The sequence below is a fragment of the Solenopsis invicta genome, chromosome 1 (genome assembly GCF_016802725.1).
Source record: "Solenopsis invicta isolate M01_SB chromosome 1, UNIL_Sinv_3.0, whole genome shotgun sequence".
NCBI classification, from domain to species: Eukaryota; Metazoa; Arthropoda; class Insecta; order Hymenoptera; family Formicidae; genus Solenopsis; species Solenopsis invicta.
The window spans coordinates 7,672,213-7,692,403 of NC_052664.1; the positions used below are offsets into that span (position 1 = coordinate 7,672,213).

At 36.2% G+C, this 20,191-nt stretch overlaps 2 protein-coding genes across 2 annotated transcripts; both read right to left on the minus strand.

Moving 5' to 3' along the window:
• Nucleotides 1-4,220: 4,220 nt before the first annotated feature.
• Nucleotides 4,221-6,268, minus strand: LOC105205337. Its single transcript, XM_039448240.1, has 2 exons — nt 5,363-6,268; nt 4,221-5,258 (listed from the first exon to the last, which is right to left on the minus strand). The coding sequence occupies exons 1-2, from the start codon at nt 6,266-6,268 to the stop codon at nt 4,221-4,223; spliced, it is 1,944 nt and encodes a 647-aa protein (XP_039304174.1).
• Nucleotides 6,269-6,321: 53 nt separating this feature from the next.
• Nucleotides 6,322-8,595, minus strand: LOC105203914. The gene has a single exon (XM_026141986.2). The coding sequence runs from the start codon at nt 8,593-8,595 to the stop codon at nt 6,322-6,324; it is 2,274 nt and encodes a 757-aa protein (XP_025997771.2).
• Nucleotides 8,596-20,191: the final 11,596 nt, after the last annotated feature.

A 20,191-nucleotide genomic window follows, 5' to 3' on the forward strand; every position in this document is an offset into this window, starting at 1 on the left:
ACAACAAGCAACGATTTTCTTAAAAATCTCACTGAAGTGTGAGCTAGTGAGTCGTGGTGAGTCGGCTCGGTCGGCCGCAGTGGCGTCTAGATATAACACCTGTGGCTGCACTTGACTCACGAGAAGGTCTCCAGCGGCGCGGCCACCTAGCGGTGGTGCCAGCACTCACTTGTTTGCGTGGAGTCTTATACACACGGCGGGACCGCATAGCGGCTGTGCACGCGCTCACTTGTTTCGTCGTATGTGTGACGGTCGGTGACCGAGCCGCAACATTATATACATACATATAATTAATGAACATTATAAAATACCTAATTAATGATAGAATATATATAATCATATTTTTTAATAGAGTTGAAAAAAACTGAAATCTAAAGAAAAATTTGTTGGAAATTTAATATTTTAAAAACTTGAAAAACCTTTTACTGTGATGTTTAATAGTCTAATCAATATTAATAAATAAACTATTGCACAAAATAATGTACCGAGCAGTAAATATTAAACGACGTAAAAATGTATATTTTTTTCAAAAACTTCTAAATATACTTTAAAATATTTATTGCCAAGTGAATATTAAATGTGTATTAACAAAACTTTTTGTAAACATTTTTTTTTAAATACCTTATGATAAAAATTTTTAAAAATTAAAATCGATTTTTGTGCTCCTGTAAAAATTATAAATGGTAATAAGACAAATACAAAGGTTTTTCTGTAATTTTTTAATAAAATCATTATTGATCGAGTTGTAAAGCAATAATTAAATTGATAGATTACATAGAAGAGCGTACATTATAGTTTATACATATATACAGTTTAAGGGATAAACTAAGTAAATATCTAAACTAATAATAAAGTTAATTAACTTTTTTTCTTAACTTTCACTTTTATTCCACGAAAGGGCAAAGACATAATTATTTTATTTGTAAGTTGATTTCTTCTATAGGATACCGAAATTACCAAGAATATTAAGGATACTAAAAATATCGAAATTAATCAAAGAGATAGTGACGTTGCATTAATAAGACATAATAAAAACGTCATTTGACATTACCTTGTTCTTTGGAATTAAATATTGCAACAATATATTGCAATGATATCATTGGAATATTTTAATGTTATTATCACTGTGTAATATCACAGTAATATTTCTGTGATATTTCTGTGATATCAGTGGAATATTTCAATGTCATTATCACTGTGTAATATCACAGTAATATTTCTGTGATATTTCACAGTAATATGTAATATTTCTGTGATATTGCAATGATTCTGTGATATCACAGAAATATTACGTGCTATGTGGGTTATTAGGCTATTTTTAATCGCGTTAACTTAAACTTAAAAAATTATAATTATTTAACCTATTTATGAAAGCATTTATTGTTACGTAAATAACAGAATGTTATTTACACTATTCTTAAGCCTGCCGCAGACGATACGTTTTTTCTTACTGGATTTCTAACTGGATTTTCTTACTTGCTACCGTACGGGCAATGGTACTGGCAGTGCTACTGGCTGTGGCTTCACATGGTGTGAGTTTTCGTACGGCCTGAGCAACTGAAATTTGTTTCATAGAAGCGGCACGCTTAAATATGGATGAGATAGATGAGATGGATGAAATTATTGCAACAGTTGTACATTGTCGTAAAATTGCTATTGCATTATTTTTAATTATTAAAAAATTGCGACAACAAAATAAATATCGCCGACGTTTATGGAGTCGACAGTCAATACATTCTTTAATGTCTTACTTTTACTGTGCTTATTATGGTAATTTGGTGTGTTTATATAAACATATAAACATGGTTCTTATTAGTAGGCCTCTATTAAACATAAAATACTTTTTTTGGACTATTTTGAAGTCTTTTCATTTTTGCACGACGTCATGTTTGCGAAGTGAATTCACGTTTGAACTTTGACAACACTTCGACAGTATAACCTGGTATAACCCAGTATAACCTATACAGACTGCGTCCTGATTGGCTTTCACAATAAACCAGTACAGAATCACGTAAGAAAAATAGGACATGATCTATTACGAAAATCCAGTACGCGAGCCAGTAGCGTAGCCCGTAAGCTACCCATTTCCAGTACGGGAGCACGTAAGATTGCCAGTATAGGAGCACGTAAGCAATCCCGTAAGAAAAAACGTATCGTCTGCGGCAGGCTTAATACTCAATTCCATCTTAATATTCAACTGAAACATTGATTAAACATTCTCAGGTAAAAAATGGATTTACGAGGTACTCGTATATAGGAAGCATTTTTTGACAATCCATCAGATGAGGAATATGAATATTTTCTATCTGAAAGGGAACATTATAATAAAAATCCACATAATTTTAAAAATATTGTTTTCGCATACTTTAACGGGCAAGACTTTGAAGAAAGAAGTAGAAAAAGACAGTTTTGCTGTATTACTTAAATTTAATTATTTTGTATTGTTTGTATTGTATAAAAGTAAAATAGCATTAATATTGTTTGAACAAATTTTAAATCACATTTTCGGATAGAAAAGCATACATACGAAAGGTTGGTACAAAATCTCTATGTCTCTATCGTGAGCAAGTTGGTGAAAAAATGTCTCCTGAAAAGTAAACAGCTATTAAATACTTTGTAGTCTTTCCCCTAACAGCATACGACATCGAATAAATATTGTAATATTTTGCAAATATACGCATGATATCACGATATTGTACAAACGTTCGTACGATATCTAGAATATTCTAAAATATTAATACGTTATCTTGTGCTTTAAGGTAATCAGGAAATTTACAGTTTAATATGTTTTATAGTATCTTTGCACACGAAAATCTTTTATTAAAATATTTTTAATTATAATATAATTATAATATAATTTTATGTTTTGTTTTATTTTTGTTTTGTGTTTTGATATTTCTTGATTCTTATTGTAACGGCTTGTGCCGTCGCATATGTGTATGCGTATTAATTTGCTGATTGAGACCCGTGCTGTGACGGGAAGCGAAAATGATTGAGACCTTGATGGTTGTTATAGCTGAGTTTTAATCACCTTTACAATGTCGAATAATGTACATACAAAGAAAAACGGACAGAAAAATAACTGTTAGAATGCACGCACGCATCGACAAGACGGACGAGACAAGAGAGTTACGTTACTTGGCGAAGAAGGATCCTAATGTTAGCAAGCGAGAGTGGGGGGGCGCTGGTGCGCAGGACCATTCAAGCCAGAAAGATTTGAGAACGCAAAAACGGCGCGAAGGAAAACTGAAGAGACACGCGTAGCGTGAACAAACCGCCGCCCTTGAAAGTATCAACTTTCAACGTGATAAAGTATGAGAACTACAAGTTCAAATGAAATAAAGGATAAGACAAAGGTATAACATAACTTATTTCTAGTGATCTTCGGAGGGAAGTAAACACAGACGCGTTATGGAACGTTTGTAAGTTCCTTTAACGGTACGTAGAGTTACAGTACGAATAATACCGTCATCATCGGGATGTACAGCTTGTATTCTAGCGAGGGGCCATGTTAAGGGCAAAGTAGAGTCTTCTTGAAGAAGGACTATTTGTCCCACGTGTACTGGATTTTCTTTGATCATCCATTTAGTTCGTTGTTGGCAATGATGTAGATATTCTCGTAACCATCTTTTCCAAAAGTGTTGTCTTAACTGCTCGACATGTTGCCAGCGAGAAAGGCGATTTACAGGTAGCCTTTCTAAGGATGGTTCCGGGTAAGAAGTCAGTGGGCTTCCTATCAAAAAATGTCCTGGAATTAGCGGTGTGAGATCATGAGAATCTGATGATAGTGGAGTCAGCGGACGAGAATTTAAAATGGCTTCAACTTGAACAAGCAATGTTTCTAACTCTTCGTATTTCAAGTTGGTCTCCTTGGTTACAAAGTAGATGACGCTTGGCAGACTTAACTGCAGCTTCCCATAGTCCACCTTGGTGAGGCGCTCTAGGGGGTGTAAAGTGCCAGTTGATTCCTTTAGCAGATACATAGCCGATAATCTGCTGTTGGTTTTGTTGATCGTTGAACACTGTTGCTAGCTCAGTTAGTTCGCGTCAAGCACCTTTGAAGTTTAGGCCGTTGTCAGAATAAATATCTGATGGATGTCCTCTCCGGGAAATAAAGCGCTTTAAAACATTTAAGAAAGCTGCGGTAGATAGATCTGTTGCTAGCTCAATGTGAACAGCAGTAGTGGCGAAGCATACAAAAATTGCCATGTAGCATTTGACTAATTTTGCGTTTTTTGCGATTTCGGTTCCTTAATGTAAAAAGGACCAGCATAATCAATGCCACATATGAAAAAAGGCCGTTCAGGCACTGTAATTCTATGTTTAGGAAGGTTTCCCATTAATGTAGAAGCCATTTTTGGAGATCTGCGAATGCAGACAATGCAATTGCGTATGATTTGTCGGGTAACATCTCTAGCAGAAACGAGCCAATAATTTTGACGTACAGCAGACAATGTTGCTTGAGGGCCTGCGTGGAAGTGTCTCTGATGTTCGTGAATAACAATGAGACGCGAAAAGGGATGGCGACCAGGAAGCAGTATAGGATGCTTAGCGTCATAAGGAAGATGAGAAAATTTGAGTCGACCACCAACTCTTAAAATCCCTATTTCGTCGATGAATGGATTTAGTCGTAAAATAGAGCTATTCTTATTAAGATTTTGCTGTTTTGCAAGTAATTCTAGTTTTTTAGAGAAATACTCTTGTTGAATAAGCCTTGTCAAAACTTGAATAGAATGGGCTATTTCATTAGGTGAGATGCTGTAGACATGAGAAGCTTCAGTATGTTTGATCCTTTGTTTCAACTTGTTGTAAAATCGAAAAATGTATGATACAACACGAAGAAGCTTCATAAGACTTGAAAATTGTTCAAAAATGTTGAAAACCTTTTCGGTGGTGGCTGTGGCGATGGCAATGGATTTGGCTTCAGGTATGTCCTGGTGGTTTGTTGAATATGGAAATTGAGGCCAATCTTCTTTGTTGAGATTTAACCAGGAGGGTCCTGACCACCAGAGTTGTGACTGAGGTAATGATGCAGGAGAAATGCCTCTGGACAATAGATCAGCTGGGTTGTCTTTACTACTGACGTGGTGCCAGTCTTGAATAGTAGTTAATTGTTGGATTTCACCAACGCGGTTGGCAACAAATGGAGTCCAAGTGCGACTAAAAGACTGTAGCCAAGCTAGTACAATGGTGGAATCAGTCCACAGGTAAACAGATTCAATTTTGCATGTTAGGCTTTTTAAAACCTTATTAGTGAGCTGTGCCAGCAAAAGAGCTGCACATAATTCGAGTCGAGGAATAGATAATCCTTTCAAGGGAGCAACTCTATTTTTTGAGCAAAGAAGATTAATCGAGTGTTGACCATCAATGCCAGTAGCACGCAAATATAGTAGATGCACGCTCCATAGGCAAGCTCGCTGGCATCAGAAAAACCATGAAGCTCTAAATTGATGTACTGATCTAATGAGATGACTCGACGTGGTATTGATATGTCTGTTACTGTTGATAGCTCAAATTCGTAGCGCTTCCATTTCGTGTCAATATCGAGAGGTAGTGATTCGTCCCAATCCAGTCTTAAACGCCAAAGTTCTTGAATGATAAGTTTAGCGATGACTGTAGAAGGCCCAAGCAATCCAAGAGGATCAAATATTAAAGCGATTCTTGAGAGTATGCTTCTTTTAGTTGGCGTTTGTAACAGTGGTAAAGATGTGGAGTTGGAGAATTTAAAATTATCAGAGCTGCAATTCCAAATAAGGCCCAGTGCTCGTGTCTCAGATTCCTTATCAGTAGACAAGACAAATTCCTTTTGATGTGACAGGGTTTGGTTATCTAGTAGAGCCGAATCGTTGGAAGACCATTTGTGCAACTCAAATAGACCCTCTAGCAGTAATTGAGACGTTTCTGTTTTAATCGCAAGCGCTTCTTGCAAAGTTTCTGCTCCAGAAACCAAGTCGTCGACGTAGAAGTCGTTTAGCACTGTCCTGGAGCCGATTGGATATTTAACGGAATTGTCTTCAGCTAGCTTTCTTAGAGATCGAATAGCCAAAAAGGCAGCAGATGCAGTACCATACGTAACGGTAAGAAGTTCGTAAGTTCGGATTGGTTTGTCTTGAGAATCACGCCAGAAAATGCGTTGGAGAGGAGTTTGTGCAGGATCTATCAGTACCTGTCTGTACATTTTTATCACATCAGCAGTCAAGGCGTACTTGAAGGAGCGGAATCTAGTTAATATCGAGAACAGATCGTCCTGAATTGTAGGGCCGACCATAAGTGCGTCGTTCAATGAAATCCCGGTCAATGTTTTGGCGGAACCATCGAAAACTACCCGCAGCTTGGTTGTAGTGCTTGTTTCCTGTACACTGCATGATGCGGTAGATAATAGATCTTGTCGATTGATCGTGAACATTGAGTGACCTCACGCATGTGGCCAAGTTGTATGTATTCATCCATGAATCGCTTGTATTCTTCATACATTTTGGGCGATTTTATAAGGCGTTTCTCTAAATGTTTAAAGCGACGTGTGGCAATTTCTTCAGAATCTCCAAGATTCATTAATTTGTCCTTCTTTACCGGTAATTGGACTATGAAACGCCTATCGTTATTACGTTTCACAGTATGCAAAAAAAGCTGTTCACAAATTCGTTGTTCTGGGGAACATTCAGGAGAAGATATCGTATGATCAATTTCCCAAAATCGGCTGAGTGTGCGATTTAAATCCTCCGTGAGAGCAAGGCAGCTAACAATTAAAGATGTAGAATTTGCAGCGTTGTCTGGTGACGGTCCAGCTACGACCCATCCCAAAAGGGTTTTTTGTAGCGTGGGTTGCTCTCTAGAAGTTGTAATTTGACCTGGACACATTAGCCGCCAAAATAGCTCTGAACCTATCAACATGTCGATATCCGCAGGAACGTTAAAATTGGGGTCAGCTAATTTAATATGATTCGGTATTGTTAATTCTCGTTTGGAAAAAAATCTTTGAGGTAATGATTGTATAATTTTTGGCAAGATTATACATTCTAGGTTATGATTAAATTGATTAAAGCGCGATTTGATATGTACATTGTTCATCCTTTTGGCTTGAATAGTTCCTTGAGCTATACTGGAAACGGAAGCATCTATCGCTTGTTCTTTGAGATGCAATTTATCAGCAAATTCTTTGGTTACAAAATTCATTTGAGACCCGCTATCTAATAACACGCGGCAGGGAATAATCTCGTTTTTGTGATCGAATGCGTGTACAATAGCTGTTGACAATATAATGCCTAACGAATAATGAGCTGATAAACATTGTGTAACAACTGGTTGCATAGGTTTTTCCTTTTCGGCAGGAGTGGATTCATTTGTAACGGGCGCTTTATTATCGCTGGTTGAACTCGACAAGTGCAGCAAAGTATTGTGTTTTTTGCTGCATTTGCGACAAGAACTTGAAGTGCAATCTTTAGCTTGATGCGAATTAGATCTTAAGCAATTGACGCATAAATGAGCCCTTTTTACGATAGACAATCTTTTCTCTACTGGTAATTTAAGAAAGGCTTCACAATAATATAAAGGATGAGTTTCCTTGCATTGTGGACATGACAAGTCAGACGTGGCCAAATTAGTAACAGAAGAGTCCTTTGACTTGTTAGTGGGCTTTGAGTTAACAGATTGATGGATTGATAGCTTGCTGAAGATTGTTTCAAGTGCTTGGCAGCGCTTAGAAAGAAAATCAGTCAAGGTTTTTAAACTTGGTATCTCTTTGTCAGGAATGCTAGTTTCCCAAGACTTGGTTGTGACAGGATCAAGTTTTGAGGTTATGACATGGATGATTAGGTCGTTCCACGCATCGGTGGGTCTTTTGATAGCTTTAAGAGCACGTAAATGTTTTAAAATTGTATCTAATAACTCACGTAACTGAATATGATTTTCTTTCGATAGCGCAGGAGCGTCGAAAATAGCTCTAATGTGTTTTTGTATTATCCAGCGCTTGTTGTCGAATTGTTCCTTTACCGCAGCCCATGCATCGTTGTAATTGTCTGTAGTAGTCTCAATAGATTTTATAACTTCGGCTGCTTTGTCCTTGAGCGAAGAACGCAAGTAGTGGAATTTTTCAATCTCGGTTAAATTTTTGTTGGCATGTATCAATTTCTCGAACGTATCATGATAAGAGTACCAATCATCATAAGCGCCTGAAAATGAAGGAAGTTCAATTTTTGATAATTTAACGCGCGATTCCCTAGATGCAGGAGCACGTGCGTCACTTTCATGTGATGATGAGGCTCGAGGATAATGTTGCTCGAAATGTTCAAGAAAAAATTGACATCGCGAAATTGACGCGAAATATGTAACCTCAAAATTCGCTCTTTGTTGCCCTTGTTGGGAGAGTAGTAAATTTTTGTCTGTATTTAAAGGATCTTCATTTTCTAGCATTTCTATTCGCGATTGCACGATCTCGAACTGATCCCATAATTCGGTTAATCGTCTCTTACGTTCTTCGATGTCGTGTCGCGAACCTTGTGTAACATTAAAATTTTCTAACGTGTTCTTGTGACGCGTTAAAGATGCTTTGATTGTATTACGCCTAGTCTTGGCTTGCGATAATGACATTGAATCCATTATTTATTGGATGCGTAAAAAAAAGGAAGATGTAAGTGACTCTTACCTTACGTTGTAATAATGAAACAATCTTACCAGAAATGGATAACCTCTGAACGTCAGTATGAGAATGCTTGTTGAGAGGACTTGTGAATGATAAAGCTTACTGTGAGCTTATAGATTTTCTTAACTTGGATGATTTTCGGACTCTGTATCCGGCTTCGAAGGACCATGAAATGTTGTAACGGCTTGTGCCGTCGCATATGTGTATGCGTATTAATTTGCTGATTGAGACCCGTGCTGTGACGGGAAGCGAAAATGATTAAGACCTTGATGGTTGTTATAGCTGAGTTTTAATCACCTTTACAATGTCGAATAACGTACATACAAAGAAAAACGGACAGAAAAATAACTGTTAGAATGCACGCATGCATCGACAAGACGGACGAGACAAGAGAGTTACGTTACTAGGCGAAGAAGGATCCTAATGTTAGCAAGCGAGAGTGGGGGGGCGCTGGTGCGCAGGACCATTCAAGCCAGAAAGATTTGAGAACGCAAAAACGGCGCGAAGGAAAACTGAAGAGACACGCGTAGCGTGAACTCTTATATATTTTTAAAACTTTCTCTTACAATAATTATATGCATGCGTGTGTATATTTATATTTAGCAGTTGGAAATAAATACTTTAGTGATTTTATAATAAATTGTCTTTAAACATAATTAACCAGATTACATTGGTTACGTTTAGAAAAGATATCAACTTTGTATCTGTTCTAAAATTCTTTAATATGATAAATTTTTACCTTTAGTTTCTCGTGGATATAAACCAATCATATTAAAGAATTTTTGTAAGTTGCAAAGATGCTTTCTCTGCTGATTGAAATAATTAAAAATCTTGAAAAGCCCGAAGATGTAGCTGCGACCGTAGAAGGCATTCTTGTTCAATTTGTATTGATACAGTAACGGTCAAAATATCTCTCTACTTTAAAAATTTTAATTTTATAAACAGAATTATATGAATAGAATTTTATTTTATGTTTATGTACATATCTAACATAATCTTATAACGTCTTTTTATCTTATTTTCATATATTTTTCGAGATAAAATTCTTATAAAATTGCATTAGCAATATATTAAATTGTTTAATTTTTTTGGCTATATTGAATTATATTTATTACATCCACACACACGTACGCACGCACGCGCGCGCGCACGCACACACATACTGTATATATTACAATATATACAATATATAATAGTCAATTTTATGTTTTCTTTTTTATCTTTATATACCTTTTACAAATAAATTATATTAATTTCAGATAATATAAATACATATAGCCACATTCAGGAGAATGTTATTTTGCATTTGTTTTGGAAGTTTTCTTTGCTCCGATTAGTTTATATTTTTAAATTTAAGGGAATAGTTTTCAATGAAAGAGACTTTTAATAGTTGCAAAATAAATGTTCTATACTGAATGTCCAATCATTATAACATCTAAATGATGTCAAGAAGAATAGAAAATTATTACAAAAACTTACTTTTTAGTCATGATTCAATCATTTTGACATCATTTTCATATCCCTGCCGCAAATTGACTGCAGAAAATTATGTAGGAACTGTAAAATTTTTGAATATTTCGTATAGTAAGCTATAGTTTTGTGCAGATTTTATATTGCAGGCAACAATCGACATATACAATATTTATGTGTCTGAATAAGATTAAATAGTTTTTCATTTTAATAGTGTTTTACTACACAGAATTTATTGGTGTCAAGGATTTTTTATAGTCAATAAGTTCTTATGAGCATTTTACAATGCAGCATGTATACGTTTCTGAGTGACATCGTTATTATGTTCCTATAGTGATTTGCTTATTATAGATTAATGTGTTTCTACAATATATGGGAATGTTGATTTTAAAATACATACAGTTATAAATGTGGAATACTTCATTCAAATCTTATAGTTGGTGAATGTGGATTATTTAACCGAATTATGTCAAGGCCCCACGCGAACAAGTGATTGCTGGCGCCACCGCTAGGCGGCCGCGTGAGGGATCTTCTCGTGAGTCGAGTGCGGCTGCAGGCGTTATATCTAGGCGCCACCGCGACCGATTCACCAGCTCACACTTCAGTGAGAATCTTAATTAGGAGCTGCTTGTTAGAACCTCGAAACGAATACTCGCTCTCATATTTTTTTAAATGTGACGTGTGTGTAGAACGATGTTCCATATAACATTTTACATTTTTACAACATGCCGTCAATATGCTGTTAAACGCAGACAGCAAACCGGATGGCAACAGTTTCGGTGGCGATCATTCCGATCATACATAAAATAAAATATTTTAAAATAAAAATTCTGGAAAATAAATTATAAAAACAAAAAAAGAACACAGTTTAGAAAGAAAAATAAATTATAAAAATTATTATTTTTATTAAAATTTAACGAAAGAAGGAATAGAAGTTTTAAATCAAAAACCAGATGGGGAAGAAATTGCAAATTAAAAAGAATCTACAAATAGTACATAAGGAGCAAATTTTCGAGACCTCCTCAAATCTTGCCAATGGTTGACTGGAAGTTAGTACCGATTGATATTCCGAGAATTCAAGGCTATTCCAGAACTTCTGGAGAATATCAGTTAAGCTACTCTCTTGGTGATCCAAGGATCAGAGGAAGTCTAGATATCCTGTTCGCCCCTAAGAAGTTGGTTAGGTTAGTCCCATTCCGGTATATACGTATGTTCATTACTTTATTAAAAATTATAAAAATCGGATAAGGAGAACTCCATTTCGTATATGCAACGCTTGTTTCAAAAAACACATTCAGAATTATAAACATTTTTTCTATAGTATTCTAAAGTAAATTTGCAGAAGGGATAAAACCCTATTCCATATGATTCCTTTATTACGCACGTAATTAAAAAATCACTTAAAAATCATTTCTATATCAAGAATTCATCACAAAATCATCATAAAAAGTGTATTGAATGAAGTTATGATTTTTCCCAAAATGACTCTTATTTGATGTCATCATGATCTTATTACGATTTCGTGTTCTATCTGGGAGAACACGTGTAAGCATCGAACGTTCTTTTGTTTAAAGGAAGGTCAGGTTTCAAAAATTAAAATATATTTTATATTTACAATACAAAAATGATCCCTTTAGTAATTTTTGCTTGTTACATTTTATATAATGCATCTTAAATGTACATTGAAAATAAAGATGCATTTATAGATGATGCATTTGACGCAATGAGAAATAATATTAAATTTATGAATGGAGCAGAGAAAAGACACATTATTTCTAAGATATTTTAAAATTGTTCTTATAATATGTAATAAACATTCTTATAAATATAAAATAAATAAATATATAAATATAAATATATAAATAAATATAAATATAAATATAAATATAAATATAAATATATATATATATATATATATATATATATATATATACATATACAGGGTGATTCAAAATAACCTATTGGTCCCGAAGCTGGCATATTCGTAATCGAATTCTGAGACGATTTTTCCTTTTGCAAAAATTTGTCCGAAGCTTAGTTTTCAAGTTACAATAAGAATTAGCGTATTACGGGTCAGGTACAAGTGGAAGACAGGGGCGGCGCGACTCACTGTTACACGCGGGTGTTTCCGTGGGGCACCTCCTGCGCTCAAATGACTGACAAAAGTACATGGACAGCACATTCCTATTTAAACTTTCTCTCTCTCTCTCTCTCTCTCTCTCTCTCTCTCTTTCTCTTTCTCTCTCTGTCACTTTAATTATGCTACATTTAACTTGCCAAATTTCGATCTGTCATCCGGCCGTCAAATATCGGGATGACCGTGAAATCTTCAAGTAAAGCCTGCCGCAGATGATACGTTTTTTCTTACGAGATTGCTTACGTGCTCCTATACTGGCAGTCTTACGTGCTCCCGTACTGGAAATGGGTAGCTTGCGGGCTACGCTACTGGCTCGCGTACTGGATTTTCGTAATAGATCATGTCCTATTTTTCTTACGTGATTCTGTACTGGTTTATTGTGAAAGCCAATCAGGACGCAGTCTGTATAGGTTATACTGGGTTATACCAGGTTATACTGTCGAAGTGTTGTCAAAGTTCAAACGTGAATTCACTTCGCAAACATAACATCGTGCAGAAATGAAAAGACTTCAAAATAGTCCAAAGAAAGTATTTTATGTTTAATAGAGGCCTACTAATAAGAACCATGTTTATATGCGATAAACACACCAAATTACCATAATAAACACAGTAAAAGTGAGGCATTAAAGAATGTATTGACTGTCGACTCCATAAACGTCGGTGATATTTATTTCGTTGTCGCAATTTTTTAATAATTAAAAATAATGCAATTTTACGACAATGTACAACTGTTGCAATAATTTCATCCATCTCATCTATCTCATCCATATTTAAGCGTACCGCTTCTATGAAACAAATTTCAGTTGCTCAGCCCGTACGAAAACTCGCACCGTGTGAAGCCACGGCCAGTAGCACTGCCAGTACCATTGCCCGTACGGTAGCAAGTAAGAAAATCCAGTTAGAAATCCAGTAAGAAAAAAACGTATCGACTGCGGCAGGCTTAAGTTTACATTATTATAATAAATGTACGCCCGCGAATAATAAAATTTAATGCAAATTAGATTACTTAAATGTGCACTTGCAAGTTAAAAGTAGAACTTTTAAAACGCACAAAAGTGATAGAAAAGAGAGAGAGAGAGAGACGGGGGGGGGGCTTTGAACAAGTTTAAGCACGTTTACTTACGCATATGGCGATCAGCTTATTGTTTCCACGATGCGACAGTTTAATTTAAATTTGTGCTTTATCCAGATCTATCCCTCGAAGTTATTTCATATTTCACCACATTTACACTATTTACTCTTCATTTGATTGATAAACGCGGAACTACGCGACGAACCGATCAATCGACTTTATTAATTACTATTAATCACTACTGTAATCACTACAATCATTCAATGCGTTAAAATTACTCGAAGAAACATGTATTTACGTTACGATCACACAACACGTGTTCACTCGACGATATAAAGCAGTCGACTGAATGTTATTGGTTATGTCGTTATAAGAGTGTCGAACGATTGGTTAAAGCCATAAGTCAAAACGCGGTAATTCAAAATGAAAATATTGATTAATACGATTTACATCAATACAATTTATTAGAAAAATGTGGCAAATGCATGTTTATTATTACTTGTTAAAACTTGTAAGTGACTTTATCAAGATAATTATTTAGAATATTTATTATAAAAAAAACTTTAAGGATATAATTCTTGAAATCTCCTTGCAGCAACGGATAATCTGCCCTTTTCAGGGCAATCAAATATTTTATTTTGAGGAATATTTTCACAGTTTTCACAAATATTCAAAAATAAGAAATAAAAAGAGTATTTAGAAAAAATTGATTTTGATAAAATTATTTTTTGAATATTTAGAATGAATAATATTTAATTATCTTGATAAAGTCACTATCATACAATTTTTAACAAATAATAATAAATATGCATTTGCAACATTTTTCTAATAAATTGTATTGATGTAAATTGTATTAACCAATATTTGCATTTTAAATTGCCGCGTTTTGACTTATGGCTTTAACCAATCGTTCGACACTCTTATAACAACATAACCAATAATATCCAGTCGACTGTTTGATATCGTCGAGTAAACACGTGTTGTGTGATCGTAACGTAAACACGTGTTTCTTTGAGTAATTTTAACGCATCGAATAATTGTAGTGATTAGAGTAGTAATTAATAAAGTTGATCGATCGGTTCGTCACGTAGTTCCGCGTTTATCGATCAAGTGCAGAGTAAATAGTAATGTGGTAAAATATGAAACAATTTCGAGGGATAGATCTGGATAAAGGACAAATTTAAATTGAACTGTCGCATCGTGGAAACAATAAGCTGATTGCCGTGTGCGTGAATGAACGTGCTTAAACTTGTTTAAAGCCCCCTTCTTCCCCGTCTCTCTCACTCTCTCTCTCTCTCTCTCTCTCTCTCTCTTTCTCCTTTCTTTCCTTTTTGTGCGTTTTAAAAGTGCTACTTTTAACTTGCAAGTGCACATTTAAGTAATCTAATTTGCATTAAATTTTATTATTTGCGGGCGTACATTTATTATAATAATGTAAACTTACTTGAAGATTTCACGGTCATCCCGATATTTGACGGCCGGATGACAGATCGAAATTTGACAAGTTAAATGTAGCATAATTAAAGTGACGGAGAGAGAGAAAGAGAGAGAGAGAGAGAGAGAAAGTTTAAATAGGAATGTGATGTCCTTTTGTCAGTCATTTGAGCGCAGGAGGTGCTTCACGGAAACACCCGCGTGTAACAGTGAGTCGCGCCGCCCCTGTCTACCACTTGTACCTGACCCGTCATACGCTAACTAATTTTTATTGTAACTTGAAAACTAAGCTCCGGACAAATTTTTGCAAAAGGAAAAATTATCTCAGAATTCGATTACGAATATGCCAGTTTCGGGACCAATAGGTTATTTTGAATCACCCTGTATATATATATATATATATATATATATATATATATATATATATATATATATATATATATTACTGTGTTCAAAAAGTAAGGTGAATTTTTAATATAAACTTCCCGCGCTAATCGATTCGAGCAAACTGTTTTATTTTTATGTTGGTACTACTTTTAGTGACATCTGTGCCAAATTTCATGTGAATGTAATCATTAGTCATATAGTTACGCTTGTGTTTTCTAAACGACTAAAAGTGATTTTGGCGATTTTTACAATGTCTGAGCAAAGAAGTGCCATTAAATTTTGTTTGCGGAATAAAATTTCGGCTGCGGAAACGTGCAAAATGTTGCAGAGGGCCTTTGGTGAATCGACTATGTCGCAAAAAAATGTTTATAAGTGGTACAAAGACTTCAAAGAAGGCAGAGAACGTGCTGATGACTTGGAACGCTCCGGACGACTATCAACGTCAACTGATGAGCAACACGTAAAGAAAATCAAGGAATTGGTGCTCGAAAATCGTCGATTGACAATTAGAGACCTTGTCGATATGGTTGGCATTTCAATTGGATCAGTTCAAACAATTTTGAAGGATCATTTGGGTCTTAGAAAAGTCGAATCTCGTTTGGTGCCAAAAACGGCATTGATTCTTCGTGAGGTTTTTGCCAAAAATTCCACTCATATCGTTCCGCAACCGCCTTATTCACCTGACTTAGCTCCGTGTGACTTTTGGCATTTTCCAAACTCAAAAGACCGCTCCGGAGACACCGCTTTGAATCTATTGAAGAGATTCAACGTGAATCGCTGCGCGCTTTGAAGGCTATACTGGGAAACAACTTTTTGGCATGCTTCGAGGAATGGAAAAAACGTTGGCATAAGGGCGTTGTATCGGAGGGGGAATACTTCGAAGGGGATGAAATTGATTTGGATGAATAAATAAAGATTTTTCATTTTATAACAAAATTCACCTTACTTTTTGAACACAGTAGTATATATACATATATATATATATATATATATATATATATATGTATATACAGGGTGTCCCAGACCAATGTATAAAGATTATCAAGATGAGGTAGAAGGGATTGAGATAAATGAAAAAGTCTAATACCATTTTGCGATATTTGCAATAATTTTTGAGTAATAAAATGTTAAGGTCAGCCGAATAAGAGCGTGCGAAGAGACAAACGGTTGCTCGCTGAGGCGTAGGACCGTCCACTGCGGTCGATTGTAGGCAACGGTATGTGGCGCGCGGCGAGGAAAAGGATAGCTTGACATCGCACCGCGTCGAGCCGGGCGGTCTTACGGCTCAGGCGACCAACTGTTTGCCTCTCCGCGCGCTCTTATTTGGCTGACTTTAATATTTTATTACACAAAAATTATTGCAAACTGTTATAAGACTTTTTGACTTATCTCGATTCCTTCTACCTCATTATAGTAATCTTTGTACATTGGTTTGGGACACCCTGTATATATATATATATATATATATATATATATACAGGGTGTTTCAGACCACCCGTACACCCCTTTTCTCTTCGCAGGATTAGGACCAATCAAAAATATGTTCAGACGAAAGTTGTAGGGTTTCAAAAGATCTATTCAATGATCTTATCAGTTTGACCTTGGATGGCGTCGCCAAGGTCAGATCGAAATCACATTAAGTTTTTTAAATGAAACACCTTATTTTTGATTCCAGAATCTAATAGCTGGTGTCAAGACCTTTCCAAAACACTACAAGAAAGTTTATTTTCGTTGACTACTTTCCGAGTTGTGCGGCTTGAAAGTTACACTACCGCCAACACCATGTAAATAACAATATAAAATCACGCGTTACGCAGAAAGCCGTGCAGCCGACACAAAGAAAGTAAACACGCGAGCCGGGCCAACAAAAACAGATCATGAAAAATCGTGAAAGTTAGCTGTCGCGACCGTAGATAGTCACATGCATATGTATGTCATAATATTATGTAATTACATTATTACTTTAACGGTAGCACACGAGCAATAACGAGCGCGGCTTTCTGCGTAACGATGTCTAACTCGTGATTTTATACATATTGTTATTTGCATAGGATGTAGTAGAGATGTATTCACCACAACGCTATTGTGACTCAACTCAACACGAGTGACAATAACTCTCTCAAACTTGTCACCTACGTCTTCAATAACCGTCATATCAGTATCAATCGCGCAACAAAAATCCGACCCTCTTTATTAGTCTAGGTTTATTTAGCCATGTCCTATTCCAATGAAGAAGCATATGATATGCTGCTAATTTTAGGTGAGTGTCGAGGTACATTCATTGCAGCGGAAAGATTGTGGCGGGAACGTTATCCTGATCGGACTCCTCACTCGCGAAATGTTTTTTCACGTTTGGCTAAACGAATCAAAATTAAAGGTGTCGTTCAGCCTCAACATAACAAAGGTACACAAATTCGTCGTCCGATTATGGATGAAAGAACAATGGAAATTCTTGCATCGACAGAATTGAACCCTTATGATTCTTTAAGACGACGAGAACAAGATTCTGGTGTTAGTAAAATCAGTGTTTGGCGCATTCTAAAAAATAACAAATTTCACCCTTACAGAATGTCTGTTCATCAAGCGTTGAATTATAACGATATTAGACAGAGACTTGTATTTTGCAACTTTATAAGACAGCAACCACTTGATTTCCACTTGAAAATTTTATTTTCTGACGAATGTACACTTAAAAGTGATGGATCTGTTAATACTTGGAACTCTCGTTATTGGGCACAAAATAATCCTCACTGGTTGAGAGAAGTAGATCATCAAACCATTTGGAAAGTCAATGTTTGGTGTGGAATTATTGGAAGTCAAATCATAGGTCCTGTTTTTTTTGACGAAAATCTAAACGGTGATAGATATTCCGCCTTGATAATGACAGATCTTTCTGTCTTACTAGAAAATATTCCTCTGCAATTGCGCCTGAACATGTGGTTCCAACAAGATGCATGTCCGTCTCATACATCGAGAGTTGCTCGTGCGGCATTAAATACTATGTTCCCCGACAAGTGGATAGGCAAATACGGTCCAATCAATTATCCACCCCGATCACCAGATCTCACCGTCCTTGATTATTATTTCTGGGGAAGGATAAAAAACTTGGTCTATCATGAACGTCCGACTACGAGGGATAATATGATTCGTAGAATAAGTGAAGCAATTTGATCCTTACGTGCCGAGGAAATTCTTCGAGCAACCAATGATTTTCAAAATAGAGTTGATGCTTGCATCGCAGAGAATGGTGCTCACTTTGAACATTTAGTCGCTTAACAAAACATACACTCATTCATTCCCGAACGTGAGAGGCAAGGGGACTCACGTGAATCAAGCACCCCAAACGTGAGAGGCAAGGGGACTCACGTGAATCAAGCACCCCAAACGTGAGAGGCAAGGGGACTCACGTGAATCAAGCACCCCAAACGTGAGAGGCAAGGGGACTCACGTGAATCAAGCACCCCAAACGTGAGAGGCAAGGGGACTCAAGTGAATCAAGCACCCCAAACGTGAGAGGCAAGGGGACTCACGTGAATCAAGCACCCCAAACGTGAGAGGCAAGGGGACTCACGTGAATCAAGCACCCCAATGGGATGAAATTCTCGTCACGTCCACGTCGTTCATTCTGGATAATGCTAAGCACGGGAAAATGTATACAGTCAATCTGGACATGATTGATCATCAAATATAATCAATCCAGTTAATAAACAAAAGCAGAGTACATAAAACTTTGACTCCCCTTTTCCTCCCCCATACACATACGCATGCACGTATGCACACACCCACACACAAGATTAAATCCGACTAAGTAACCACCACATGGTACATCTTGAGTAATGCTGATGCTGGCGGTAGTGTAACTTTCAAGCCGCACAACTCGGAAAGTAGTCAACGAAAATAAACATTCTTATAGTGTTTTGGAAAGGTCTTGACACCAGCTATTAGATTCTGGAATCAAAAATAGGGTGTTCCATTTAAAAAACTTAATGTGATTTCGATCTGACCTTGGCGACGCCATCCAAGGTCAAACTGATAAGATCATTGAATAGATCTTTTGAAACCCTACAACTTTCGTCTGAACATATTTTTGATTGGTCCTAATCCTGCGAAGAGAAAAGGGGTGTACGGGTGGTCTGAAACACCCTGTATATATATACAGGGTGTCCGGGAACTATGAAACCTACCGTTTTGAGAATATAGAGGAGATGGAAAGGGACAAAAAAGTCTCCTACCATTTTGCGATATTTGCAATAACTATCAAGTTATAAAATAAAACGTTTAAGCCAATATGCGGTGACACCGCGCCATCACACCTAGCTCGTAGGCAACGGCGCGCGGCGGGACAGGTGACGCGTCGTTGTTTGAATTTGCACAGCGCGACGGTCTTAATCCGCCGCACCGCGTTTACATACACTACAAAAACCAAATATGTTATTTATCAAATGTGTAAGAAAAAGCTTCAGCTAAAAATTCTCACTTGCAATTGACTGATAGTAATTGACAATAGTGATTTGTATAAAGTGATGCGTTAGTAATTTTCGATCAAGAGAATGATTGCAGTGAATGTGACAAGTGATGTGATTTAAGAAGAAAAGAGGAAAATCTTGAGTTTAATATGGATATTCTGTCTTTGTGAAGATAAAGCTGATTACTGTGCAGGATGATAAGTGAGTATACACGTTCAAATTTGATCAGATTTGTCTCTTTCTCTTTCTCTCTCACTCTGCATTTTTATTTTTTATCACGCATTTTAAATATAGTATTTTTGACTAAAAAAAAGATATTTTTTATACGTACAGAATTATTAAAAGCAAGATGTCAAATAATTAAATATTGTTTTTAATTTTAGCATTATTTCAGTGTTAGTGTATGAATTGATAAATAATTAAGAAAAGAATGAGAATGAGAATGGGATAGAACCTTTGAAAGAGCGGAAGAGAGAGTGAGAAAAAGGGGGAAAGGAAAGAAAACAGTGTTCTAACTATCAGCTTATCACTGCGATCGCCTCACGTAATTGCCCGTATCGAACGGTGAGTTGCGCTGGCGTTGGCCC